A 27885-nucleotide genomic window follows, 5' to 3' on the forward strand; every position below is an offset into this window, starting at 1 on the left:
AGCAGTTCTTTTCGGGTTACTAAATTAGTCGACATGTCTAAATTTTGAATTGGTAGCGATTGAAGGGGCGTCCCTGTCAAAAAATGAGCAGGCGTCAAAGCTAACGGCTCGTTAGGATCCGAGCTGAGCGTACACAATGGTCGAGAATTTAATAAAGCCTCTATTTGAGTAATAACCGTCGTAAATTCTTCATAAGTCAAAATTTGGGTGCCAATAACTTTAGTTAAATGAGACTTCACACTTTTAATGTTTGCCTCCCAGATTCCTCCAAAGTGAGGTGCTGCTGGAGGATTAAATTTCCATACTATTTCGTTTTATCAATTCATCATCAATACTAGAATGATACTCTTGTGAGGTCACAAATTTTGACAAATCGTCTAGGGCAGTTTTAGCTCCAATAAAATTTGTACCACAATCGGAATACAAAACCGAGCATGGACCACGACGGGATAAAAAACGTTTAAAGGCATTAATAAAAGTCGCAGTGGATAGGTCAGAAGCCACTTCTAGATGTAAGGCTTTGGTAACTAAACAAATAAATAAGCATAAATAAGCTTTCTGGCTTTTTACACCTCTACGACGAGTCAGAGTGATATAGAAAGGTCCGGCATAATCTACACCACTGTGCAAAAATGGTTTCGCTTCTGTAATTCTAGGAGCGGGCAAATCCGCCATACATGGGAAAGTTGCGCGAGGACGAAATTTAAAGCAATAATTACAGTTGCGAATGCGATGTCTAACAACATTTCGTGCAGCTAGAATCCAAAATTTCTGACGCAACAACGACAGTGTAAGATGCGGACCAGTATGTAAATTACGTTGGTGAAAATAGTCTATTAAGAGATCCACCAAGTGGTCTTTTTTGGGCAGCAAAAACGGATGCTGCTGATCATATTCTAAATTTGAGTTTGATAGACGTCCTCCTACTCTAATAACTCCATCTTTAAGAAACGGACATAAGGCACGAATTTTAGGCGAACAAGGTTTATTTTGCTCTAACAAAGCTAAATCTGAAGCAAAATGTTCTCTTTGGACAAGTCTAACTAGCGTTAATTCAGCGGTTTCTAAGTCTTTGAGTGTAATAGGATTTCCTTTTGGCAATAACTTAAGAAATCTGAGAACATATACAACTGCATTGCGCAATTTACTATACGAAGACGATCTATCTATAAGTTGTCGTAAAGGGTTGACACAACGTGAGAAAGTGACGAGAACTATCGGTTTCTCTTCGAGTGGAGGTTCGTCTGTATTAGTTGAAGAGTTAATAGGCCATAACTGTTCGTCCATAAATAACCAATTAGGACCAGTTAGCCAAATCGGGTGGTTTAAAAGGTGCGCCGGTGTTAGACCCCTAGAAATTGGGTCGGCTGGGTTTTCCTTCCCATCGACATGATACCAATTAACCGACGGCACTAATTCTTGAATTTTTGCCACGCGATTTGCTACAAAAGTGTGCCAACGATGAGGAGATGCGTTTATCCAGTTAAGTACGACCGAAGAATCAGTCAGAGCAACAATGTTTTCTATAATTAATCGCGATTGGAAAGTGCTTTCTACAAAATGGATCAGTCTAGCTAAAAGAAGCGCAGCACAAAGCTCTAATCTGGGTATCGAAAGTGACTTTAACGGAGCAACTTTTGATCTAGCACAAATGATTCTAACAGTAGGTACCTTTTCTGGAACTTTTACATACACTACCGCTCCATAACCCTTTTCTGATGCGTCTGCAAATCCAACAATTGTCACAGGTAAATTACTACAAGTTCCTAAATGACGCGGAATTTCAAAGTTTTCCAAAAGATGCAACTCTCCTTTTAAAAGACTCCAAATTTTTTGTATATCAGCCGATACAGGATCGTCCCAACCAAGTTTTTGAACCCAAATTTCCCGAATCAATAATTTTGCATATAAGGTAACGGGAGCCAACAATCCTAAAGGATCCCAAATGCGAGCAATTATTGACAAAATATTCCGTTTCGTACATTCTATGTCAGGAACACTAATTTTAAAACCAAGCAAGTCGGTTTGCGGATGCCACTGAAAACCTAAGACCTTCAAGGAATCATTGCTAAATTCAACGGGCTGAAAGCAGCGTTCCGATTCTAAAATTTCTGACAATAATTCATTAGAGTTTGTTGTCCATTTGGTTAAGCTAAACCCCCCGGCCCTAAACAAACCAATTAAATCGCGATACAACGCAATAGCTTCTTCACTGGTAGGAACACTAGTTACAACATCGTCCATGTATGTATCTCTATTTACAATTCCTGAAGCTAACTGAAAATTTCTAGATTCGTCCGAGGCAAGTTGCTTAACTGTACGAAGAGCTAAAAATGGCGAGGCTTTGACTCCAAAAGAGACTACATTGATTTCGTATGTTTGGAGAGGTTCATTAATCGAAAATCGCCAGAGAATTCTTTGAAAGCATCGATGATCGGGATTAAGCCAAATTTGTCTATACATCTGACGTACGTCAGCGGTCATGGCTACAGCAAATAGTCTAAAATTCAGTAGCAAAGAAACTATATCGGTTTGTAATTTTTCACCAGTATATAAAACATCGTTCAAAGAAAGCGAATTACTACCTTTGGCGCTAGCATCAAACACAACTCTCAGTGGAGTACTAGTACTTTCCTTAAAAATAGCATGATGCGGAATGTAAAATGAAGATTCGCTATTCAATCTATGTGGCTCTACTAAAGACATGTGACCTTGCTCGATGAAGTCTTGTATTGCATCGCAATAACTTTGATGAAATGCTGGCATTGAGCGAAATTTTCTTTCTAAAGCTAGATATCTTCGAAAAGCGTTTTGAAATGAACTACCCAAATTAGGAGGAAATTCTTTAAAAGGAAGCGAGACTATGTATTTTCCGGACGGTTCGCGTTTAACCGTAGAAACGAAAAGTTCTTCACATTTTGCGTCATCTTTATTCAATGAAACACTGGGACTGGGAACCTCTTCCATTGACCAAAATTTTTCAAGTGCTTTATCTAGAGGTGGTTCCTCAATCAAACAAAATGAATGTGTTTCACAATTCGCGGCTACATGTGGTATTTCGCCCATAACTATGTATCCTAGTGTAGTTTCTAAAGCGATTGGGCTTCCAAGTGAACTTTCTACTTTGTTCGGGCCTAATATTTGCGGGAACAATTTACCACTAATTATTCCATCGATTTCCCCCGACTCAAAAAATTTCTCGTCGGCTAGCGGAAGATTAAGCAAATTTTCTATAGATGATTGCGGAATATTTCGATCTGGCAAATTGTCAATAATTTGATCGATAACTAAAGCCTCGAACTTGTATCTATAATCTGAATTAAAGCGAGAAGCAATGACCGTATCTATTTTTCCTTTTATAGGATGCGTGATGGCTCCTATGCCTTTAACAGAAGCGTTAATTTTTCTAATTGGCAAATTTAAGCGGGTACAACAATTTGTAGTAATAAAATGCGATTGACTAGCGGGGTCTACTAAAAGTCTAACTAATTTCCTTTTCGAATTTGGAGCGAATATTTCTACTATGGCGGTAGCAAGCAAAGTGTTACTATATCTAGATGATTTAAAGCTAGTATTTGAAGCGACACAAAAACTATGGGGCTCGCGGGAAGTACTATTAACGTCACTAATTGGAACCAAATCCTTTTTAGCAGGCTGTTCTGATGTCTCAATGTGCGGTTTATCAAAATGAAGCAGAGAATGATGTCTTTTTCGACACAAACTACAAGTGGTTGTCGATTTACAAGCGATTATTTTATGTTTCGGACTAAGGCAATTTAAACATAAAGCTTTATCTTTGACTAATTGATATCTTTCCAAGGGACCTAACTTTAAAAGCTTCGCACACTGATAAACTAAATGAGAAGCCTCGTTACAAATTGGACAAATATTATTCGATGCGCGATTACTAACAACAAGCGAATGGGTTCTACTAGGTTTACTGAAAGGAGCGCTATAGTTCGTTCGATTGGCTGTTGTAGCAGTTGATTTCAAAGTACAAGCTAAGATTTTTGTGTGATCCTTTACAAAGTCGACAATTTCCTTGTACAAAGGAATTTCAGATTTTTTCTGTGACAGCTCAAAATGTCTACGAGTTTGACCATCTAATTTTGAAAGTGCGATTGAACTTATAATAAAGTCCGAAAGATTTTCTATGTCTACTTGTTTCAAAGCGTTCACCGCTGTATCAAACTTTTCCAAAAATGTATTTAAACAAACTACCGATTCATTTTGTAAAGGTCTAAAGTCAAGAATTTGCGACAAATAAGTACTAGCCAGAAGACGTTTATCATCATATTTTTCTACGAGCGCTTTCCATAAGATGGGATAATTTGCTCCTGTTGGTTGTATTCCAGAGCAAACCAGCAAAGCTTTACCCGTCAATTTTCCCAATAAGTAATGCATTCTAGTAATATCGTCTAAATCGGGATTTTCGTGTATTAAAGTTCTAAACGTGTCATAAAAAATTGGCCAATCGGACATTTCCCCTGAAAATTCCATCAATTCGATCTTGGGCAATTTTGCTATAGCTTTCACCGGCTTGGGCAAACTTTCAGTTTTTGTAAAAACCTTTTTTGCTGCTTCTACAATGTGACAATATAATTCGTCCACCGCCTCCAACTCAGCAAAGCTAGGCGTATAGTCAGAGTCGAGTTCTAAACTTAATAAATTTATCGAATCAATGCAATTACTAAACAATCGGCGCGTTTCTTCTAGTGTATTATATCTAATTTTAAAGTTTTTGCAAACCGTCTCATCATCCAGGTTTCTAGAGTCGTTATATAAACGCTGAATTCTCAAAAAAAGTGATTGACGCTTGCCTTGAAGAGACTTTAATTCATTCTCTTTAGTTGGAGCCATGATAAATTTAAACGAATTTCTAATAAGCGAGGACGTATGCGAGCAACAGCGACAAGAGATAAGCTAAAGCGATAACTCGATAAGCGAAGGGTTTTTGCAACAACGCGTTCCAAAAATAGCGATACCAATGCTCTAGATTTAACTAAACGAAGATCCGGTGGCTCGAAGGACCAAATGTTAATGCGTAAAAGAAAGGCTATTTAAAACAACACAAAAAAAAAACTTACCGAGTGGTCCGTCAAAGTGCAGATCGATGTAAGAAGGAAGAAGTAAGGAAAGAGGAAGAATAGGAAAAAAAGAGAACCTTGACGGTACGGCACAATTAAATTAACGATTAATAAATGCCCTGTAAAATGCGGCGTGTGGCTGCCACCCGATCGCTTCTCGACTACTACTACTCTTATCTCTTAGTAAGAAGATTACAAAAACCCCTAAATGAAAAGAGGCGCTAACACCGCCGGTCATTGATGATGATGATTATTATATTTATAGGTAACTTATTAACTTAGCCGCTTGGGTGCTTGTCAAAGAAAAAGTCCGACTGTTTTGTAATATTTATCTGTAATTGCATTCCATCACAAAAAATCCCAAAACTATTTTTTAGCAGCTGTTGCTTCATCCTCGCGTTGATAATTCTGCAAAACTTCCAACTTTTTGGCGGCGATGCGTTCCTCCCTCCGTTTTCTTGCCTCCTTGACTTTCAGTCGTCGCGCGTCAGCTTGGTCGTTCAGCATCTTTGCCCTAGCTTTCTCGGCCTTTTTCTTATGGATGTACTCCATGAGGACCCTCTTGTTCTTGAAGACGTTACCTTTCGCCTTCATGTACAGAGCGTGGTACAAATGTCGGTCGATTTTTTTCGCCTCCCTGTACTTTTTGAGGAGGCGTCGCAAAACACGCATCCGTTGTATCCAAAGCTCCTGCAATGAACCGTGAGAAACCGGTTGCATAATTTGGATGAATTACGCACTTTTTGGGGCATACGCGCATTGGCAGTGCCCTTTCTTTTGCCAAAACCACAGTGCCTGCCTTTTCGCCGGGCCTCCGTGTTTTTTCGCACGCGGGCGCGGGAGTGCACAGCCACGGGCTTTTTGATGATAAGGCCATCCTTAATTAACTTGCGGATGTTTTGTCCTGTAACATGTTAACGTCATTTTTAAAAGACTTCTTTTAAACATACTTGAGTTGGTGTTGGCAATTTCGTTGATTTCGTTCGGATCAAGCCACACTTTTTTCTTGCCACATCTCATAACAGACGCCGCTAGGCGTTTTTGGAGTTTTAGGGAACTGAAAAAACAAGGTTATGTTGTGTGTTTATTATCACGTTTTAAAAATACATCACTGGGTGAACTACTCTATAAATTTAGGATTGCAGGGGGATTGTTATAAGGAGGAAATTATTTTTTATATTTTTTTGATAAATACCTCATTCTTACACAACCTTATGGCCCTATGCACGTGTCAACTGTCAAAAAAACTAGTGGCGCTGTACTCAACTGTCACTTGACCTTTTTTTGAATTTGAAGTTCTAAGGGTTAATTTTTTTCTGGTCCCAAAAAATCAATAAAAGAAATTCCAAACCGTTTTTTAATAAAAAAAATTAAGACGAAAATAGAGGCTTTTTCATTTTATTTTAAAAATACACGGTCATGTTTTTTAATTTATCTATGTTGTTGCGGTATTTTTTATAATTTTTGATAATTTTCTTTAAAATAAGTGTCCGTCGTATTGGATATTTTATATTTATAATAAAAATAGAGTAATACAATATAACATAATATAAAAAGTACACTAAATATTTGGTTATATTGAACTAATTGTGCAACCAATCTACTAATCTACAACGTGCCTGATTAAAAAATATTTGATAGTTTTACATTGATATTATATGAGAAGCTTTTTTTCATTGTGATTGGGTTGGGGTGTCTTCGTTTTGTTTCTCCTGCGGTGTGTTATTCCCCTCGTAAAGTTGTTTTAGGTGCTGCATTTTTTCTTTTTGTCGTCTTCTCCTCCTCCTCCTCTTTTTTTTACGACGCTCTTCACGACGTGCCTCTTTTACTGCCAACTCTGCTTGTTGCTGCTGTTCGTGATCAGCGTTCATGTCTATAGATAAAATTATAAATAAATAAATAAATAAATAAATTGAAGGAACAAAATTATTTTCGTAAGAGTCCACGCCCGAATTTTATTAAAATTGTAATGCATGTTTTTGGAATATTGTTTTGTGCTTTGTCTTTCACAGTTTTTTGTAAATTCATTAAAAATTAAATAAGTATGGTTAAAACAGTTTCGCAATTAAAAGTTTTACCTATTTTTTGGTCAAAGTTTAGGCGCTGATGACCTAATAATCGATAAAGACATTTCCAAAATGAACAAAACTGTAATAGATCAATAATTTTTTGAAAATTTCGATTAAAATCTGATACATCACATTCATAACTCAGGAAAAACTGCTTTTATTGAAAATATTGCACAAAATGGAGACAGAAATTTGATAAACACCTGAGACGATGGAATTTAATCACCAAATTTCATTAAGTTGAACAATTTTTATGACTGCATCCATACTTTTAGCGACCCTGTATGTCAGGGTCAGAGCCAGCTAGAGCTGTCAGAGAATAATCATATTTTGTATTCTTAATGCCCTTATTTAAATTGCTAAACGTTTCCAGTAAATTTTAATATTATTCAATTTTCATCCAGCTTACTGAAAGCGACTAAAATAGCGCCAATGAAATAAATGAAATCTTCTATTATTTACGAAATTACAGGCAAGACGTAAAAATAGAAACAGAAAAAACACTGGATATGAAACTAGCGTAGCGGGTTTATTCCATTTACAATGAGGGAGAGAAATAAATTGATGATTGATAATGGTAGCATTTATTTTGAGTTGAGGGACAGAGAAACGACCGGTTTGGTTTAGGCCGCAATTATTTGGAAATATTTTAAGGCATAAACAGAACTGTTGTATTCAATGATTTTCAGCCCACGAAGTCGTAACAATCTTAACCGAAAACAAATTGTTTATAAAATAAAACTCAAAGACAGTTATACAGCAATGTCTTATTTCAAATAAACGCCAAAAATATTTTAATTCGTTTTTAAGACGTCATACTTTAGGCATTTATTATTTTTAAAAGTGAAATCGTTCAATAATAAATATTTTTTGTAAAAGTAAATAAATCAAAAGCAAAAATAATTCCGAAGCTTTGAAAAATAAATGAAAAAATTACCTTAACGGGGAGCGGCAGGAGACACTTGCAGTGTGACAAACCAAAGTCGATTGTCATGAAATGTGTACTAGAGCATTCAATTCCTATAGCTCATCGTTATCTTGCATGCAGACACAATTTGTAGTCATCAGGTATTTGCAACATGGTATTTTATTACCACTTCCAGAAATTTTTGATAATGACATATTTGTCCACCTATTTTTAGCATAATAAATGTGGGTGTAAATGCGTATTTGAAAAAATACGAAGGTTTGTGCGGCGCAACCTTAGAACATTTTTGTTTTTGAGATATTAACATAATAAACATTTTATAAAATGTTATGATCTACACCAATGTTGCGAGTATATAAATATTACTCCCACCAGACCGGATTAAACTAAACGCTCCAAAAATAATCCAGGGATGCTTGCAAGTCTCACGGGTTTAACGCGCATTTGTAAAAAAACAGCCAAACACGACCAGATTCGTCTGATCGATGCGTTAAAGAGGCAATCAGAGTGTGGTAATTACGGCCGTGTGCCACCTACACGAAAGGAAACATCAGTTTAGTCCAAACAATGTCGAATTTTCGGGGAAGCTGTAAAAATATTTAAAGGGATCGAAAAACAATTAGTCATTTGTTTTTGGTTTTATTGTTTACGTGGGGCTATTTTCGATCCGTCGAAGACTAGCGCTGACTTTTATGCGATTCGGGAAGTAAACTAATAATTTTTTGTGAGGAACGGGATGCAATTTCATCGCACCTGCTTTGATTTATCAGTGGGAGGCCATCGCATCAGCGAATTGGCATAGAAAATGCGGCGCATTACACTGGTTTACAGAAGTTTACTCCGTCTGTTGCCGCAAATTCAACTTTTGGAGCGTAGATTCCAAGTTTGGCCATCAGCTCGAGCTTCCATTTCAAAGCTTATGAAAGTGCTGATATGAATCAAAAACCAAAATTTTTCTAAATGAATATTTAACTGATCGGAGGATAGGAATTAAAAAAAATACAGAAGTTCAGTCTTCTAATCGCTTTTTATTTTTGGTAGATGTGTTGTATATTTTCTGAGATATTAAGGTAAAAAATTATAAAGCTGGGGACGGCGGTTTGGGGACACACAAAATCTTATACATTATTTAGTTTCCGCTTTACCATCAATAAATAAATCGTCTGATATAGTTATATGATCAATATTTCCTATTTATTTACGTTATTGAATAAAAATTGTTTTTTTCCTTGTGAGCTTTTTTTCTGTGGGCTTTTGGCGGTTGAGCTTTCATTCATCTGAATTTTCTGTCTAGGTTTTTTCTATGTGAGCTCATTTCTGAGTGGGTTTTTCCGCATGAGTTTTTTTCGATGTGAGCTTTTTCCAGTTGTGGTTTTTTTCTTGTGCGCATTTTTCGAGTGGGCTGATTTTATGGATTCTATATCTCGAAAGCTAGAGCTGATAGAAAAATCTGTTGGCTGTTTTAAAATCAGCATCCAACGTCAAAAAATCTGAGACAACAGTTAAGTTGTCTTAAAAAGTTGCGTCTTTTTTTTTCAAGAAATACTAACTTGAGTTTGCTGATAGAAAAAATCTGTTTGCAGTTTTGAAATCAGTGTCCAAGAGCTATACTGTTAAACAAGTGTTGTTAATAAAAACAGCGTAATCGGTTTGCCAAGCCCGAATCCATTTAGCCCAGTTTCGGGATGTTTTCGAGCGAATTGGCACAATATATGGCGGTATTGATTTTCAGCGGGACCTACTTTTGTTACGTCACTGAAACACTGTCGCATCTAATCGCCTCCGGAGTCTGGAATCTGTGTTCCGGATCAGACGACGAGACTCATTACAAACGAGATATCCGGCGGCTAAATGAAACTCCCTTTAGATTGTGGAAAATTTATTTGTTTAAACTATATAATCGAAACAAAACGATCACTTTTAGAAGAATGGTGGAGGCAAAACAATGTGAAAGACAAATTCGTTAAACTCTAGATATATAGGTAGCTTGAAATTTTACAATATGGCTACTATCTCTCTTCTTTTTATATAGTTAAACTAATTATTTAAGTTAACACGTAACGTGTTTTCCCTAATTAGTAAGACTGTAAAACGATTTATGCAATTACTATAATTATGTAGTTACAGTGTTAGCTCCAGTTTCAAGATGGCGGCTAGACTCGCGTTAGGAGCTCCTATTGCTCCAAATGAAAAACCGTCAAAGGAATGTATTAGTAAAACGAAAAATGTGTAAATAAATGCGAGTCCGTTCAATCGCAAAACTGAAGAACAACCCCTATACCTTACAATACACCATAGAGTCTATGAAACGAGTGTAGAATGAGTCGGTTTATTGTGTAAGTACGTACATAGATCAATTGTCAGTTTATTTATCATCTATATCACAATTTACACTACACATGTCAACACAATAGAATCGATGTTTGGAAAACGAAGAAAACGGAATCGCGACCGAGACGTAACCACAAGGCGGTAGATTGATATGTTCCGGCCGTCGTGTCTAAAATGACGCCTCCACGAGATAGGTGCCGTCCATACCGCCGCCAGTTTGGTTCGACTGCGCCGCCGAGGCCGCCGGCATGTACTTCCCGCAGGCCTGCTGGTACCTGCGGGGGCAGCAGCGGCCGCAGCAGGACTGGATCAGGCCGATGGAGACGGCCGAGTGGGCAGGGCTGGCCATGGGCGACGGCGAGCCGGGCCGCTTGGGGTGGCCGTTGTACGGCACCTCCAGCTCCACGAACTCGCGGTCGGTGGTCTTCTCCAGACACCGCAGCAAGTGGTGGTGCTGCAGCTCGAAAATGTCTTCCTCGCGGTAGTTGTCGTCGAGCTCGATGCCCGACTCTTGGGCGGCCAGGCGGGCCTCCGCCGCCTTCTTCTTGCTGACGAACGCCGCCCCCGACGACGCTTTGGCGATGCGGATGCGCGCCAAGCGAGCCTTCTGCAGTCAAACGGGGAAATTTAGATTTAAGTAGGAAGGGTTGGATACGTACTCTTTGAGCTTTGCGCTTGTCGGCCCTTTGGTTCTGGTGGTAGATCCTGCTGAAGTTGGAAACGATAACAGGTACGGGTAGTGCGATCACAAGGACACCACTCAGGGAGCAGACGCCGCCAACGATTTTTCCTGCGATAGTGGCCGGAACCATGTCGCCGTATCTGGAAAATGCGATGATTAATGAGTTTGGGGGCGGGTTGGGGGAGTTACCCTAGCGTAGTCATCGTGACGATGGTGTACCAGAAGGCAGCAGGGATGGAAGTGAAATTTGTTTTGCCGACGTTCTTTTCGGCGTAGAACATTACGGTAGCGAAGATGATAATAGCCATGGCTAGTGAAAATACGAGAAAACCAAGTTCGGAAGCGCACGATTTGAGAGTGTAACCCAAGATGCGGAGACCTTGGGAGTGACGTGAGAATTTGAAAATTCTGAAAACGCGGAAGACTCGCAGGGTAACAAAAGCACCGGAAACATCATCGTTGTCGGTGATGCCCAGGCCGATGTAATAAGGTAGAATGGCCACGACATCGATAATGCTCATCACGGAGCGAACAAATTTGTATCGGTTCGGGGCTGCAAACATCCGTAATAAATATTCAGCTGTGAAAATCATAACACAAGCGGTGTCTAAGCAGAAGAATACAATTTTGTATCTTTCGCCGCACGGTAAGGAGCCAGCTCCCCCCGGGCGGCTTCCGCAAGGAACCGTCTCTACTACATTTGCCATCACAGAAACAGCAATGAAGAAGCCTGTAACGTAATAGAAGACTAGGGCCGCCGTTGAAGTGTGTGGATTTTCGAAGGCGCGCCACATTTTCTGTCGTATGTTGGTCAGTTGCTGCAGATTTTGGTCACCGTTTTCGGAAAGTTTATCGTCCATGAGTCTTTCGGCGTTCTCACGTTTGCGGTCTCTGTAGTCCTCGTAGCAGCAGTCCCCGATAACGTCCGGCAAGATCCCGAAGAAAGCCAGCTCTTCATCGTAGCTGGTGAGGCACTCGTGCTTGGGATAGTGCAGCTTGCCAGTGCGGTAGTAGTTGAGGATGTGCCGAAAGATGTCCGGATCTCGGTCAAAAAAGTACTCTTTGCACTCCTCGTCGTAGAAGAACTCGCGCTCGTTGGAGCCGAGCAGCGTGTCGGGGTACTTCTCGAGGGTGTTCCGCCACGTTTCGAAGCGCCGTCCCGAGACGTTGATGAGGAGCTTCTCGTCGTCGGCTTTGCGCCGATCCTTGGGGATCGGCGGCGGCGGGAGCGGGTGCGTGGCGATGGGCACCCAGCCGATGGCCGCCGCCCGGGCAAATGGCAGCCAAGCGGCGACCGAGGCCATACTGTGCGGCGGAATGCTTTCGTGCGGTGGTCGCTCACTCGCGGTCCTCGGCGCACTTCACCACCATTTCGCGGACGACGGCTGGATCAGACTGCGGCTGCTGGCGGGCTCCGGGCACTCCAAACTGCTCATTGCTGACTCGTGAGTCGGACTATTTCGGGCGCGAATGCCTCCATCTTCTCGCGGACGGCGCTAGCACTGCTCACTGCAGACGGCGTCGACGTTACTGCGGTGTAGACGGCTGGGTTCACGCGAGCGACGCCGACGTCCGCCGACCGGCACGGCGCATGACCCGGCGGCGACGTCGACGCCGACGCCGACACCGCGATCGATGCCGCAGGAGGCGCGCCGACGGCAGCTTGCCTTATCGTATGCTTTTCTAACCGATCTACCCCTCGCCGCAACTACTCACATACACCTACACCAGCTACCCACTCTGTGTACAGAAAGGCGGCCGATACACAGATAACACATTTTCATATTGATATTAGGCCATATTTTTACGATAAGCCTTCACTACAAACTCTTAGTCATTGTATTAAAAACGAATCGAACATACATAACATTCGTAATTTGGTCTTTTCCAAATTATTGATAATCGTATTATTGCCCAATAGATACAATATCAGTATTAAGCGTTTTAATTCACGGTCCAACACCAAAATCCTGTCCTTTGAGATAAGTACAAAGGGTGATACTTTATTAAATGCGAATTTAAAACCTATTTTAATTATTATTGAGGGAATTTTGAGAAAATCGCACTTACAGTTTTGAAAGTGACTTTTTTATCGTTTTTATTAACACTTCCCCTTTCGGAAAAAAAAGTTGAAAGTGGGTGATGTTTATTGATTCGTTCATATTTTGAAAGCCGTTTGTTTGTGACTATTGTGACGCTATAAGAGACCAGTAGATAGAACAATATGTTTAGGAAATAGAGTTAGATCAAAATGTGATGGACTAAATTCCTCAATACTGAATATCTAAGTATAGCTTAAGCCCTGTGAATAAAACGTTTTGTTTGATGGCTGCGTCTTTCAATCTAAGAATTGGACTTGAAATTATATTTGTTAGAGTTTTTTCTATTATAAATCACTCAAGAATGCCAAATCACGTAAGATTTTTTCATAGGAAATTCCAAGAAAGGAGTAGATTAGAAAAATTTCAACTGAATCAAAAAATAAAAAAGGACTACGATAATATCGCAATATTTTGCGTTTCCTTGCATTAATCCACACAAATTTTTCAAGATGAGCAGAAGAAAAACAGTAATTATTTTGTTTCTCTCCAATCTATGCGCTAACTTATAGAAAAAATTACAAAAACGAGCTCGATATGAAGATTATTATTCTCTCCTGTACTTGTAGACTATTACGAATGTACAGGCTTTAATGAAATTGTAATGAATATGGGAATATTTGAAAGCCTGAGCGTATGTGAGGCAGTGGGCGCGTTTGTGACGTATACGTAAAACAAATAAAACAAAGGGGTATATTTTAAATATTTCTTTAATCAACGCTATTTTTCTACAGAATCGTGTGTAGAGTCGTGATCGCTCACGATTACACTTTGATGGGATATGATATTGCCATTTTTACACGTTTTACTATTGCACTAAATTATTCTGGGTGGTGGTGACCGATCGATGGGTTGTGAATAAACTTATTTATACAATACACAGCAGATGGGATTCGTAGTAGCGCTCGATTCTGGAAATGTGGATTCTGACAACCCCCGGAACCTGACAAATTAGAGTAAAGTGCAACATCGTGCAAAACATTGTATGTAGTACACACAGTAGCGGGTGCGGCGACAATCTAATTTTATTGAAATTGCACATTTTGTAAATGAGAAATGAACGGCCGACAACCCGCTCGAGAACGGCGAGGCGAGTTCTGACCGCGGTACGAAAAATGTACCGCTTGAAGGACTCGCCGCTCCGCGGAGTATTTTATGCTTTTTGGTGAAGCTCTAACTAAGGACGACGTAAAGAACTAGAAAATAATGAAACGGTTACAGAAAAGAACACGTCTGACAAGTGCTGACTAGACTTAAACAACGGTACATGTTGTAGTAAGGCATTTCGTGACCCCAACTCGTCGCCAGGATGAGGCGTTCGACGCTCTAAAACTGATAATACGTACATGATACCGAACCTATAACGATGTCACAAGCGGCATACAGGGAACAAATTTATTTTTTAAGAAAAAGAAACATCGCCCGTGTACACCACCCTTACATCTTGCATGCAAATACAAAAAGAAACAAAGCCAACGCTCCGTGTACAGTTAGATTATGTATTCATTTACAGAAAGACCATAGCAAAAGTGATCCCGACATTGCTGGGAATTATATATAAATACTTTTGTCTCGCAATATTTACATAGGAGATTTAACAACCAGTACTATTAAATATGATTCTATTTTCACTGTCACAGACTTTCAATACAAATTTCTACGATGAAAAAGTAACAACAGACCTTCCCCCCATATAAGTTAGTAAATATTGTCAAAACTTGCACTCTTGCGTACGCAGTGTCATTACTTTTTCTTCTTTCGAAAGTTATTTTGTTTTTTCATTTTTCTTCTTCTGAACAGAAATGCTTTACACTACTACAATATATTACAAGAAATAATTCGTAAAAAATATTTTTGGTACGTAGACTAGGTGCTCTTTTGGGCACTCTGCCAAATTTTATACCTACCCCCGACTTTCAGAATCAACTATTCTTTACACAAAAAATACCAAATGGAAATGGAATTTTGTACATTATTAACTAGACTAGTACTGAGTACAGACTTATCTTTTTGTTTGTGCTAAAATAGAAACTTTTTAGAACTTTTTTACCAAAATATAGCCTCATTTTGATATTTTACATTTTTTGTGAAGAAAGTTCAATTCTCTGTATTTGACCTGGATTAAATAAGTCGACGAATTTATTAACAGATCACAGACCAAACCAAATGATCACACGTAGAAAAGTAAAACTCGAATGCTTTCTTAGAAACTAAATCTATTCTAAACAGAGCCTGGACACCTACAAATAAAAAACAAGTTCGAAATTCTTAGAAATTCTATTCTAACAAAAAAACTCCTTATATTATAATCATATAATTTAACAATTTGTCTGTTTTTATTTACAAGCAAATAAATACTTATCAATAAATAATTTTGAACCAACACAATGACTAGAAAATGAGGTAAAATACAGCCGTTGTTGACCGCAAAGCGTGCTAGTGGAATGTAAAGATGTATGGATTCAAGAGCAATAAATCAGGTGACTTGCAATCGATCACAATTTTCACAAAACCACATCAAAAATAAATAATAAATTAAAAAACAACATAAAAAATAAATTAACACATTTGGTGGATTGGTAACCGAACACAAAATCCTGCCAATGAGATCACTCGAAGTTTCGTGAAGCGTAGGACTGAAGTATAATCTTTTGTTCGCCGGTCAAATACACAAGTTGTCGGTGGGTCTACACTATATCTAAACTCTAGGAACGCCGTCACTGTTAAGTGTCACAGCATCAACAAATGGCGGTCACGGAATGCATGTCACAAGACATCTTCCTGATCGTCGATGTCATTGTCCAAATCTATATCCTGCTCGGGATCGTCCTGCTCCATTCCCGGGGACATCTGCTGGTGGATTATGGTCGTGGAAGATGACTTGGGATCCTCGTCCTTCCACTTGTCCATCGATCTTCTCCGGGCGTTCATGAAAAAGTTGCCAACGGTTGTCGGTTCCAGACCCAGTTGCCTGGCTATAGTGACCTGCATCTCCTTCGAGGGCCTCTTCGTTTCCTGGAACGTTCCTACAGTGAGACGCTTCCTCCCGAATTCATTCGGGGGTTTACCTTAAAAATAGCCTGCAGAGTACGCCGTTGGAGGTCGGTGAAAACCAATCGGGGCTTCTTGGGAGTGGGCAGCTGATCCGAATTGTTCGAACTCTCCTCTTTCCGTTTGCAACCTGCTCCAAAGAAATACCGAAGGTAATACTCGCGCTGGCCAAAGCACCGCGCTCCTTTCGCAAATTACTCATCTGATCGGTGATTCACATCATTTCACGACCAGATGACGTAAATTGAAAAAGAGTATTGAAGGGGAATATCAAGATACTTACTGCCTCGTTGTGGGATCTGCGCAGCTGGAAGAGAAAAATAACGCGTATTAATCATAATTGCCATGGAGGGATTGTAACGAAAGATGCATCGGAGGTAATTTTGTTCAAGAACGAATTTTGTGACCCAATCTACCCCATCTAATAAATTCAATTTTGTGTGATTAGGTTTTTTTGTTAATTAGCAGCGTGGCTAATCAAGTTTATATTGAATTTCCTATTGGTCATTAATTCGCGAAATAGAAAATTCGATTTCCTTTCGCTCCTAATTGTCTATCTGACTTGGCCAATGGGACGTTCCAAGATTAACTGTTTTACGTCCAATTACATCACCGTTGTCATAATTACAAATTTCGACCGGTCGAACACAAACCCAGGAGTAGGACCAAACTCAAAATGCAGGAATTGTTAATCTAGGAAAGTCTTTCGTAATATGTATAAGAAAAGATGAGGGGACTCGCTGTCAAAAATTTCGCCTTCATGCATTTTCGTCACTGAGGACTTTGACGATGGGACGAATATAACAATACACAAAACATGCCACCAAGATGGATCATCAAATCCATGCATTTCTCTGATTCGGCTAACATAAATTCATGCAAATTTTTTTCGCGTTACATCGAGACAGACAGACAGTAAAACTCACAAGCACGAAGAGGAGGATGGTTTCCTTCGTTTGGGGTTGACTGCCCTCACGTTTACATTGCGCATCTGGCAGTCTGCAATGAAACAAGAGAGAAGTCAACAATGACAACAAAACAATATCAGTCCAAAATCTCTTCTCAATGCACACAACTCCTCTCGAAATTAATAATAAACAAAGTTTAATTTCGCTTTCGAATCAACGGAATTCAGTTCATAGTCTGTCTCGATCGGGTTTTAATAAAACAAAATCGATTCAATCGACGCGATTATCTCTGTCCAAAGCGCAATCGAATTCATCGATAAAAATTTATGTCATTTCGTACTGTATGCTTTAAAAGTGTACTAACCCATGCCATTAAAACGGGAAGGGGGGAACTGTACAGGGAAATATCAGCCTGAAGTAAAAATCAATACTTTACCTATAGAAGAGTTTCTACACTACATTCGACTAACCTGAACTTTACATCGATAAGATTAACGTTCTCAATGTGTTTTTATTAACAATTACGATTTTTGCTATCGAAATGAGATTAAAGATGTCTTCTGCCTTCTATAAAAAAAGATTTTATTTCCTTTTTACCCCTTTTAACTTAATTTACGCTCCGAACATCACGGAAATTTTGTTGACGTTCTTGGAAAAGGAACAAAAACTTTATTAACTCTGCAAAATTAATCCGAGCGTAGGATGTACGCAAATTTTAAAATTATTTTGAAAAGCTTTTTACTAAAACACAACACAAAACAAATGACTTTTGCGACTCAAACGTAAGTAAATAAAAGGGTTTAATTAACGAGAAGAGAATTATTTGAAAGAGTGTTTGTGTGTGTTTTTGAAACGTAATTATTTCAAATAAGAAGGGTGTGCATATGATGTGTGTGAAGCCCAGTGAATGCTGGTGAGGTGAGCCATGGTGTAAAAAAGTGAATAAATGACGGGAAATGGACGGTTTCTTATTTTAGGCACACGTCGAGTGAATTTTAGAAGGTTTCACTGGTATAATGTTCGGTTTGTACGAAAACTAAGGGATTAGAATTGGGCGCTTGTTTAGTGAATGGCGCAACCGTTTATTGTAAAAAAAGTTTGAACAAAAACAAGTTCGGTTTCTTTGAAGACCGGCCTTCCTCTGCAATCTGCGACTAACAAAAGGGTTTTAAGGCTACGAGGGAACCCCTTGTAAAAGTTCAACGTACGTCACGTCGGTGTAGCGCGTAATACAGGGTCGGTTCGCAATGTAGCATATAGATAGGGTAGATAGGAGAAACAATTGTGTAAGGTGGCACCCGTTATGTGGGTGTCGTCGCTGATACAAACCTGCAAGACGCAGGGCGGACATTCTTTGAAATTCCGGTTCCTGTAGCCATTTCCACATCCGCCGGAATGTTTCTCGGCCAGATTTCAGTTTGGACCAAGGTTTCGGGTTCCGTAATAGATCGGAAAGAGTGCCTTGCGACCTACACAGTACTCTTTGGGCGAAAATAGCTTGGGGTATGCTGTAGCGTTTCAGTTCTGCGCTAATGCGTTGAGCTAGCTCTTTGGTGTTGATTTCCTCGACGTCGGCGGCGATGGCAGGTACACTTAGGGCTCCAGAGGAGGCGTTCTTTGAGGAGATTTGCATTGCGACGGCGGGTTGTGGCTGTTGCTGTTGCTGTTGCTGAGGTTGTTGTTGCTGCTGCTGTTGTTGCTGAGGCTGCGGTTGCTGCTGTTGTTGTTGTGTTTGTTGTTGAGGTTGCAAACTGAGAACGGGTGGTGAAGGCGAGCAGTCCCGTTGTTGTGGGGCGGCGATCTGAACCAGCGTCGGTGGATGGTGTTGGAGGCCTAAGCCGTTAAGGGTGGAACCACCGAAACCAGCCACTAGAGTACCATCTGGTGAGTTTAATGAGGCTGAAGGCGGACTTAATTGTGGACTTTGTAGCGAACGCGCTACCAGGTCTCTCTGTTGGGCACCATAGGGGGAATCGTAGCCTGGCGGTGACATGCTCTTCTGGGGGGACGGCAATCCGTTCTGGCTGTAGGCGCTTTGGGGGCTAATCGGGCTCGGTTGCTGTTGTAGACCCATCCCGGGAGAGGAGTAGTTATGAGGAGGTGTCATGCCCATGGTGGGCATGGAATAGGCCGCATTCACGTTTACGCCCAAACCTAAGCCTATTCCGAGGCTATTGTTTTGCATGACCGTGAAAGATCCCGTGACATTGCCGGCGTGACCGTATGCAAACTTGTCGGACATAGTCGAGATCGGGGGTAGGGGTTGGAGCGGAGTAAGGGTGGCATAAGAGGAACTAGGGCTGTATCCTGGTGGTGATAGTCTTCCATTGACCGAGGTGAGTGTTTGGTAAGTGGGTTCTGGCTGCATTCGGAAATCAGCAGCATCAATCATGTTGGCTACGCTCACCGACGTCGGTGATAGCTTGCCAGGACTAAGAAGTTCCGAATCTCGCGAGTCGTCCTGGGGCTGGACTATGACGGACAGGGGGCCTTCGGCCTCTTCCTGTTTTACAAGACGCCTCTCCACCACAGCACGCGACACCAACCTCATGCGGACGGTCTGCGTCTCCATGCCGCCGCCACCAGCCGCATGCGCGCTGCCATCAGGAGAATCGACCGGATCACCCAGTGCCTGCTGCTCGATCATGTCGCCTATGTGGTCCATCACGAGGGTTGGCGGCTTATCGAAAAAGCCATGGCTCGGCGCCGCGACGTCGACGTCGTCCCCGGGCGGCCCCCGGCGCTGCCCTCGCCTCTCTTGCCTCTGCTCCTATCACTGCACCACCGCACCACACCACACCACACCGATGCCACGCACTATCCCCTAACTGAGCCACTTATTTACTTGTTCACCAGCTCGACCGCTTCGTCACCCTCTGGAAAGGCACAGAAGCCGCGAACCCGACGGCACTGCCACTCATGGTCGCGATCCTCTAGCCTCCTCGCATGCTCACTTCGATTGCCTTTGCCTATGCCTACCCGGAGCCCGTACCGATTTTCTCATTGGACTCCGATTTCGATTAGTATCGGTGGGGAAATTGTTACTCGCAGCCGGTCGATAGTGAATTGAATGGGGGAGCGCGCGACGCCAGGTGGTTCTGCGCGCGACCCTCGAACCTACCCTCGTGCTGCGCCCGCCGGCCGCGCGTCGCGCTCCCTTCACCCTAAATCGCCGCTTCGAGGGTAGCAAGTAGCAACCGAACCGACACATAAACGACAAACGCACTCCGGCTCCAACGCCACATACCCCTCTAGCAGGCTAGCACGCCGCACGCAAGAATACAAATAATATGCGATACACACATTCAAAATATGCGCCGGTGATACACCTAGCTTCGACCTTTAGCCACTCGGTTCACCCCACAATTTCCATACTCACCCTCCATGTGTGTATAGCGTAAGCGCGAAAGGCCGGACTACCCCAAAATACAAACAAATATAGCGACATCTACGACGGACAATTTCAAATTTACTTCGAAATTTTTAGTTTCTCCTCTCATTATTTATTCAGATCTGTCTGCACGAAATAACAAGCGCACCGAGCAATTCAGCGTTTTAATTATACATTTAATATAAAATTATTGGACTCGACAAATTGTATCTTCTTATTATTCGTCAATTATTAATAAAGTGGCGACAATACACGTCACGCTACTCTAATCCTTTATTCAGAAGCAAATGTTCAAAACTTTTCTTCCCTTTTGGACTTATCTTTGAACATTTTTAATCAAATAAATCGACGTCTCCATTTACCACTTTCCAGCATACATCGCCGCCCATGGTTTTTATCGTTCCATTACAACAGATTTCCCGTCAATAAAACATCTATAAATCATTACAGTTTACTGTATTTTTACTCCGTCAATAAAAACCCGATACTTTTTAAATTACCCTTTCAAAGGCCAAATTAAAGTATTACACATTTTCGAAGTGACAGGTATTGAAACGCCTGGAGACTTGTTATTTATTGATTTTTTCGTGAAGCTGTTCAGCGCACTTGTGTCAATCTCTATTGATTGACACATTGCAATCGGTTAGCGATAATTTGTGGACAGGGAAATTAAAACAACGCTTCGGTAGTCTAGAGTTTATTAAAACGAAAATAAATGTTATAGAATATCACCTATTGGAAAATAAATGATATTTTACAAGGAGGCAGTAGGAATGCCAGCCCTGATGAAATTGGCAATATTCACAGCCATAGAGCATTGCTTGTGAACCAATCACAGTTAAACAATGCAATCATATTATCATACTTTATATTAAATGCTGAAATGTAAAGCTACAAACAAAAATGATTAGGTACACCGCTATCAATATTAGACTATTTCACAAAGTCGCAACGACATATACAGGTCAGTTATGTTGCGTCATTCACTAACAAAAATTAAAACAATCGAAACAAAAGGACAGAATAATCTTAACATTCCAATAGTAAGTCAAACGTATCACTAACGCAATCTAGAGTTGTTGCTTGTAATTTTCATGTGTTCCGTTATGCTACCACACCAAAACATTTACTAAATGCATAAGAACAAATGACATTATTACAAGTATACCGCTTAGCTTTATTTTTGTTTTTTTTTATAAAATACAGTGTAGACGTCATAATCTGAAAAGACCAAGTGACCAGATGGCAACAATGTTTTGTTAAAACGTTACATTTAAACGATATTCGCTTCACACCACACTGACAAGAAGTATATATAATTGTTATAGTTTACGTATATATTGTGTCGGCTCCGCCCACAGGTTTTTTCAGGATGAATCTACGGTCAAATCGCGTATAAAAATAACAAAAATGTACGTAATAAATTAGTAAACCGAATAAATAAAAGTATTTACATATCTACAAAAACCACAGTGATTTCAATCACAACTTTTTCACGAGATCAATTTGCTGAGCACCAACCATAACTGAAGGAATCAGTAAAAATAATGACTGGATGTAGGAAAAGAGCGATGAACACATAAATACAAACCTAACAGCTAAAACTAATCACACTTTCAGTCTACGTAATGACTGACCTGTATATTAATAACACACGTACATACAATACAAAAAGGAATAATAGGGTGGCCTCTTGCTTCTACTGGACCGTCCAGTATAACATGGCCACAAGCGTATGTCAGAGTATTACAAGAAAACAGTCTTAAGTTTAGAACACTTTAGGATAACTCATACCTGACTAAGAATGGTATGAAAACAACGCAAGGAAATCACTTCATATTCAGTAAGTTGATATTTTCTTGAATACAATGGTTGGGCTGTGGTGCGTCAGCAACTTCACTCATCTCGGTATGCAAAATAAAACCGTTAACATCAGCAGCTAACTTAATTTGTTTACTATCACTAGCACTTAGTTTTACCGTGGATGCCCGTTTTCGCTTCGTGCTAATAGCCATTTGTATGTCGTTACGTTGGTACTCCAGTCTTTGATTCGAGCTAAGAATCGCCCCGCCGACCTTGCGGGCCCCGTAGGCCGGCAGGATGGTCGGTTTGGGGTGAGACTTATACAGTTTAATATTCGACGAGGATTCCGGCATTGCGAGGAAGTAGCCGTTGGGCGGCGGGCTGTTGGCCGGCTGGGGCGCCTCCACGTACACGCTGTTCTCCTTCTGGATGAACTATAAACAAACTCACTTAATAACAGGACGTGCGACATTGCGAATTGTTAGTCATTTTAACACGACTGCACTGGAGAGTCACTTGACTCACCTTTGGAATTCTTCAGTGCGATTGACTCACTCATACCACAGATAAGTTTAAATAACTGAGTGTAGAGTTACAATGCAATAATCTAAATAAGGACTTACTTGAACGGGGGTTACGACAATTATTGGACTGATTGGATTAAGATACAATACGGGTGAACTTTTAGTAGACAGTGTAGTTTCAATAGAGCAATATCCACTTTCCGACTGATTAGAAGGATCGTCACTCTCAACTTCATCATGCAACTCATTCTATAAAATCAGACAAATGAGCGAAAATCGAAACCCAAGCGGGGCGCACCTGAGGCAAGTCCGCTATGGTGATGGTGGACGCCAGCTGGGGCGTCCCCACGAATTTGGCGACTTCATCGCCGGTATCGCTTCCATCACAATTTATTGGTTCTGTTTCAATAATCGGGAACATAAATTCGGTTGACGGTTTCGGCTCGATCTGCAGGAGATGGGTCGGCGAACGCCGTCTCGAGTCCTTCTCTTTGGCTGCTTTCTTCTCCGCAATAAGCACATGGATGTTCTTGCTACGCCCAGGCACAGATTTCCTTAACTGAATCTGTAAAAAACTGTAAAAATCCGTTCAACGAGCGCGGAGCGTACTTTATGATTGGAACAAGTGATGGATCTCGTGCAGGGCCCCTTAAGGCCGTCGACGACGCCGCAGTGGATATCAGGGTCGTACTCCCTGAGGGCTTTGGTGCTGCTCTTTTTGGACTTTTTGTGGCGCGCGCTGGCGGGCTCTTCTGGGGGACCGTCGTGGAGCGGCGACGGCGGCAGAGGGGGCGGCGGCGGCGTCGGGGGCGAGGGGACGCTTGGCTCGATCTCGTTGGCTTTTGGGGCGACTATCGGCTCGGGGAGCGGAAGCACGTCGGGAGCGAGTCGCGACACCTGAGGGGGGGAGATGTCGGAAAATTTTGAAAGAACCGGAGGGCCAAGTGTTTCCTTCTGGAAGAAAGAGATTGCATTTCTGGGTGGCTTCCGGGGGTGCGTTACTTTGAAGAGGGGCGGGAGAGGCACTGATGATCCTTGGAGTTTCTTTTTGCTTTTGACTTTCTTCTTCAGCTGTTGGGACTGGATTTTGTTTTTGCCAGGACAGTGCTCCCGGTGGTTGGCGACCACTTGCGGGTTGAACACTTGCTCGCACACCCCGCAAGTGCTGAAGACGCGGTCTTCCATTTTGGGGTGGCTGCCGTACAGGGAGATGTACTCTCGTTGGAGCGAGCAGACCGTTTTCTGGATGCCATGGTTGTTGTCTTCACCTACTTCTTCAAGGACTAAGTGGACGGTTCATGTGTGTTGCTTTGAGTTGTTTAACTCACCTGAGGAGACGTCTACGTGGTCGAGGAATTCCCAGCGTAACACATTTTCGAGGGTGCTTTCGAAGTAGTTGTCCATCGTAATCTTAGATTAGAACACACTGATTAACATAACTACAAACAATCGTAACGGCGATCTGGTTTATGTTCGACTATCAGCAATTTAACCTCCAAAGCCCGACTTATAAAAATACAAAAATTTGAGCAAATTCTCTCCAACAAACGAAATTACTCCCAAAAACGAATTAATTTATCCTCTTGCACCAACATCTCAGACCGGTCATCTTTAAAGGCATCTGTCCCCCAAGAAACTAAACATGTTGCGGATATTTTCAACAAATTTATTCAGCCCAAACCTTACCCACTCAAATATTTTCTGATATCGTTTATTTCTGTAATTTTATTTTATAATTTGAAATTTATTAACTCAAAAGATTTGTTAGCCTTCTGTCATTTTCTTTTCGGTCATTACTACGTTTACATAAACGACAAGAAACAACAACCGACAAAGCAGGAAACTGTAGCCGAAGCTGCGGCCATCTAGCCACGGACCTTAAAGACTCCCAAACCTCCAACACTGCTCACTAGAGGGTCTATAATTCAAATTTGAACCCTCATATTTTATTCTAATTAACTGGCAGCCAAATCATTTATCTTATCTGCAAAGTCACAAACAAATTTATATCATTTGAGGGATCTCCAATTCTCTGAATTTGGGATAAAACTAATTAAAATAAATAATAGAAATTTTGTTACGTTGAGTAACTTCCGGTTACGAGCTGCCAAAAAGTTACCAAAGTTTTTACACATTGCTATACTGACCTCTATAGGAAGTGAACTGGGATAAGAACTTTTTCTCAATTTATAATCCCAACAAAAGCACTACAAGCGACATGCACATTTGTTAGTGCTTAGTCTAACACATGAAAAATTAATGACGAATCATTTAGTCTATCAATATATCAGTTGAGCGTAGAAATATGCGAGTTATCTGCATGTTATCGTAAGAAAATTTTCGCAGCGAAATTTTGTTTTTCAGATTTTTAATGTATGAGCAGGTATTTAGGATTTTTAATTTTGCGATATAACGCTAGAGAAATCCATTAATCATGCTGTAAGTTGTGGGAGCGAGTCTCCTCCCCGTATTCTTTAGAGGTAATATAAATTGCACTACATTACGTCAACAATGTTCTTATTTATAACTAAACAGTTAGACTTTATTGCAAGATTTATTTACAGTAACTATTTTGTATAATAATTTCAGTCGTCGAATCGGAAAGTCGATAACAAGTCATATTTACATTTCAAATTTATAATTTTAATGCGATTATATCAGCATTATGTAAATATCGATATCCACGAAAATATCAATATATTAATTCATTGTGGGATAATATTTCAAGATATAGGCAACAAAAATTTTACGCATAATATTAATACTGATCATTATGTCAATCATCATCCGTATTATATATTAACTTAATTAACTTATTTTGAAATTTATTAGGTAGACTTGGAACAGGTAGGCAGTTAAGGAAATCTGCCGTTTAAAACGACTGATTCATTGCTCGAAAATATTATAAATATATATTCGGTTATAACTATCACACGGATAAAGCGGCTTTTGGCATTTTATATACCGTTCTAAACATAAAATATTATAACTGTTCCACGTTAAGTAACAACATTTGATGTTCGATTTTATATTCTTCTTTTAATTGAACTAGGCCCTGGCAAGTGAAACGTAACACCTAGCTTGACACTTTGTAACAAAATGTGTGTTCTCTAAAATTTCAAAATTTTCCGATAGCTTGGCCATATGTTAGATTTGACGTATCCCAAAGCCAATTTCCGTTATGAGTTTTATCTTGCAAATCGATTGTGATTCTTGAAACAAAATAACAAAATCGAGGCCGATAATTTATTCGGTATTTGTGGCATAATTGAGATAATTCTGAATGAAGGAATGTAATAACAGTGCAAATAAACGTAGAAAGTGTTTATTTATAACATTCACGCAACGCGTTTGTTCCTTTACGAAGTTTTAATTTGAATACAACAAGAGTCAAGTTGTAATGCAATAAAATTGCTTTATTGAGTGGAACTAATTGATATACATATCATTAGTGTGTTTATAAGTGAAACATTAATTTTAATCAAAGGCTTGATGCAGCCAGCAGCTTGTCTCATCTTCTATCAAGTGAAACGATTCCGATAATGCAATTAAAAGTAGTTTGTGACGAACGCCACTACTTATAATAATAATAAAATAAGAGAGAAGCGAAGTAAAGACACTCCGGGTGAAAAAATAAAAGTCTTAGTCTTATGAGTGAGAATAATCGGATAGTTATTTCCCAATAAAGTAAGCGATCTGTTAAAAGAGCGTCGGTAAAGAACAGACTGTAAACGTAATCAAATATGTACTTTTCATGATTGCAAATAAAAAATAAGAGATGGAAACTGAGACCGTCCAGTCTGGTTGTCTGACCATCTTTAGCAGAGATAATCATAAGTTATGATTCGAAAAACGCCTTTGGCATATTCACTGATTCTTTAAAATGCGCTAAAATACCAAATTAACCTTCAGATTTTATTTGTCTTTAGATCACTTTTTTAAGCATTCTTTATTTAATACCTAGCTCTCGTGCTCGGCTACTTGAACCATAAAAATACCAACAACACTGATAAATTGTTATTAGTTCGTTTCACCTATGCAAAATAAGCTCGCAGGGACGGACCGGCCAAAAGTTCAGTAAATTCGTACTGGAAGCTAATAAACACACTTTGAGAAAACTTTGCATCGAAATATGCCACTCTTATCTGCCATCAGCGGTCGAGCATAAACAAGTGACCCCACGAAAAAGTACCTGGCTTGTCTTAAGATTAAATATTGAAAAACATTGTTAATAAAAATCATAGTCACTGCGAATCCAGTAGGATTTGCGCACGTCCATTATTTTTGACTAGAAAATACACAAATTTGGTGGTCTGGAGAAATTATGTCCAAAAAAAAATAAAAACTATTTTAAAATTGTAGCATTAACTAATACGCCCGGTATCTTTTAATGAAATCTGGTGAAAAATTAGAGAATTAAATTGAAAAAAAAGTGGAAGAAAATGTTTTCTCGAGCTAATTCGCCGACTTTTGAACTGAATGTATTTGCGTTTTAGGTAAATTATTGCAATTATATAGTTTGTAATGTTGATTTATTTAAAAAATTTGTGTTAAAATATCTGCAAAAGACGATCAGTACCTGGGGCCTCGTGGCCCAGTGGTATAAGCGCCACTTTCGGCGGTGGAGGTCGGGTGTTCGCACCCGGATCGCGGCAACAATTTTTCTATGAAAAAAAGTGTAGAAAAGGTAAGTGAAACAACACATAAATAAAAACAAAAGATTGAGTGAACATATAGACGTATAAACGTAAAGCAGAGCATAAAACTGAGAGAAATAAGAAAATAATGCAGCAAAAATGTAAAAGTACGTAAAGGCACCAAATTGTAAACGTACTTTTTGTTTTGAGAGAAAAAGAGATGAACGTAAAGGTAAAATATAACTTCAAACTTTAGTTAACTTATACGCCCGGTATCTTTTGATGGAATCTGACGAAAAATTAGAGAATTAAATTGCAAAAAAGTGGAAAAAAATGTTTTCCCGACTTAATTCGCCGACTTTTACACTGAAAGTA

General features: G+C 40.1%; 4 protein-coding genes and 1 long non-coding RNA gene across 8 annotated transcripts; 1 reads left to right on the forward strand and 4 right to left on the reverse strand.

Moving 5' to 3' along the window:
* The first annotated feature begins 313 nt into the window (after positions 1-313).
* LOC135267250 (uncharacterized) lies at positions 314-2573 on the forward strand. Its single transcript, XR_010335640.1, has 2 exons — positions 314-2244; positions 2292-2573. It is a non-coding gene; the product is annotated as an uncharacterized LOC135267250 (long non-coding RNA).
* Positions 2574-5402: 2829 nt separating this feature from the next.
* On the reverse strand, positions 5403-6408 carry LOC655723 (large ribosomal subunit protein eL19). Its single transcript, XM_962282.5, has 4 exons — positions 6283-6408; positions 6038-6144; positions 5828-5991; positions 5403-5777 (listed from the first exon to the last, which is right to left on the reverse strand). The coding sequence occupies exons 1-4, from the start codon at positions 6285-6287 to the stop codon at positions 5454-5456; spliced, it is 600 nt and encodes a 199-aa protein (XP_967375.1). The 5' UTR covers positions 6288-6408; the 3' UTR covers positions 5403-5453.
* A 3538-nt stretch (positions 6409-9946) lies between these two features.
* On the reverse strand, positions 9947-12661 carry Shal (Shaker cognate l). The gene is made up of 3 exons (XM_962374.5): positions 11287-12661; positions 11075-11237; positions 9947-11022 (listed from the first exon to the last, which is right to left on the reverse strand). The coding sequence occupies exons 1-3, from the start codon at positions 12399-12401 to the stop codon at positions 10585-10587; spliced, it is 1716 nt and encodes a 571-aa protein (XP_967467.2). The 5' UTR covers positions 12402-12661; the 3' UTR covers positions 9947-10584.
* A 1227-nt stretch (positions 12662-13888) lies between these two features.
* On the reverse strand, positions 13889-20572 carry LOC103314820 (homeobox protein onecut). Of its 4 annotated transcripts, none has more exons than XM_008201801.3 (5): positions 18485-20572; positions 17174-17246; positions 16531-16554; positions 16265-16380; positions 16074-16211 (listed from the first exon to the last, which is right to left on the reverse strand). In XM_008201801.3, the coding sequence occupies exons 1-4, from the start codon at positions 19818-19820 to the stop codon at positions 16266-16268; spliced, it is 1548 nt and encodes a 515-aa protein (XP_008200023.1). In that variant the 5' UTR covers positions 19821-20572; the 3' UTR covers positions 16074-16211; position 16265. The 4 variants fall into 4 exon arrangements, with proteins under 4 accessions (XP_008200019.1, XP_008200020.1, XP_008200023.1 ...); XM_008201802.3 differs by having other exon boundaries at positions 16265-16377; positions 18485-20571; XM_008201797.3 differs by lacking the exon at positions 17174-17246 and having other exon boundaries at positions 13889-16211; positions 18485-20566.
* Positions 20573-21227: 655 nt separating this feature from the next.
* On the reverse strand, positions 21228-25039 carry LOC100142225 (uncharacterized). Its single transcript, XM_015980254.2, has 7 exons — positions 25021-25039; positions 24202-24283; positions 23876-24156; positions 23483-23827; positions 23172-23438; positions 22973-23122; positions 21228-22783 (listed from the first exon to the last, which is right to left on the reverse strand). The coding sequence occupies exons 2-7, from the start codon at positions 24275-24277 to the stop codon at positions 22376-22378; spliced, it is 1527 nt and encodes a 508-aa protein (XP_015835740.1). The 5' UTR covers positions 24278-24283; positions 25021-25039; the 3' UTR covers positions 21228-22375.
* Between the last annotated feature and the right edge of the window lie 2846 nt (positions 25040-27885).

The sequence above is a fragment of the Tribolium castaneum genome, chromosome 10, assembly GCF_031307605.1.
Source record: "Tribolium castaneum strain GA2 chromosome 10, icTriCast1.1, whole genome shotgun sequence".
Lineage (NCBI taxonomy): Eukaryota > Metazoa > Arthropoda > Insecta > Coleoptera > Tenebrionidae > Tribolium > Tribolium castaneum.

What these genes read in the sequence shown, in the direction of transcription:
- LOC655723 (XM_962282.5), bottom strand. An exon ending in AATTGCCAACACCAACTCAA is followed by an intron (nt 5,992 to 6,037) that starts GTATGTTTAAAA and finishes AACATGTTACAG; the next exon opens with GACAAAACATCCGCAAGTTA. An exon ending in ATGCGCGTATGCCCCAAAAA is followed by an intron (nt 5,778 to 5,827) that starts GTGCGTAATTCA and finishes GGTTCATTGCAG; the next exon opens with GAGCTTTGGATACAACGGAT.
- Shal (XM_962374.5), bottom strand. Translation starts at nt 12,401, where the DNA reads ATGGCCTCGGTCGCCGCTTGGCTGCCATTTGCCCGGGCGGCGGCCATC. An exon ending in GTCACGATGACTACGCTAGG is followed by an intron (nt 11,238 to 11,286) that starts GTAACTCCCCCA and finishes CGCATTTTCCAG; the next exon opens with ATACGGCGACATGGTTCCGG. An exon ending in ACAAGCGCAAAGCTCAAAGA is followed by an intron (nt 11,023 to 11,074) that starts GTACGTATCCAA and finishes GTTTGACTGCAG; the next exon opens with AAGGCTCGCTTGGCGCGCAT.
- LOC103314820 (XM_008201797.3), bottom strand. Translation starts at nt 19,820, where the DNA reads ATGGACCACATAGGCGACATGATCGAGCAGCAGGCACTGGGTGATCCG. An exon ending in GTCCGCCCTGCGTCTTGCAG is followed by an intron (nt 16,555 to 18,484) that starts GTTTGTATCAGC and finishes TTTCTCTTCCAG; the next exon opens with CTGCGCAGATCCCACAACGA. An exon ending in CTCTGCAGGCTATTTTTAAG is followed by an intron (nt 16,212 to 16,264) that starts GTAAACCCCCGA and finishes GGAACGTTCCAG; the next exon opens with GAAACGAAGAGGCCCTCGAA.
- LOC100142225 (XM_015980254.2), bottom strand. Translation starts at nt 24,277, where the DNA reads ATGGACAACTACTTCGAAAGCACCCTCGAAAATGTGTTACGCTGGGAA. An exon ending in CCACGTAGACGTCTCCTCAG is followed by an intron (nt 24,157 to 24,201) that starts GTGAGTTAAACA and finishes CCGTCCACTTAG; the next exon opens with TCCTTGAAGAAGTAGGTGAA. An exon ending in CCATAGCGGACTTGCCTCAG is followed by an intron (nt 23,123 to 23,171) that starts GTGCGCCCCGCT and finishes CTGATTTTATAG; the next exon opens with AATGAGTTGCATGATGAAGT.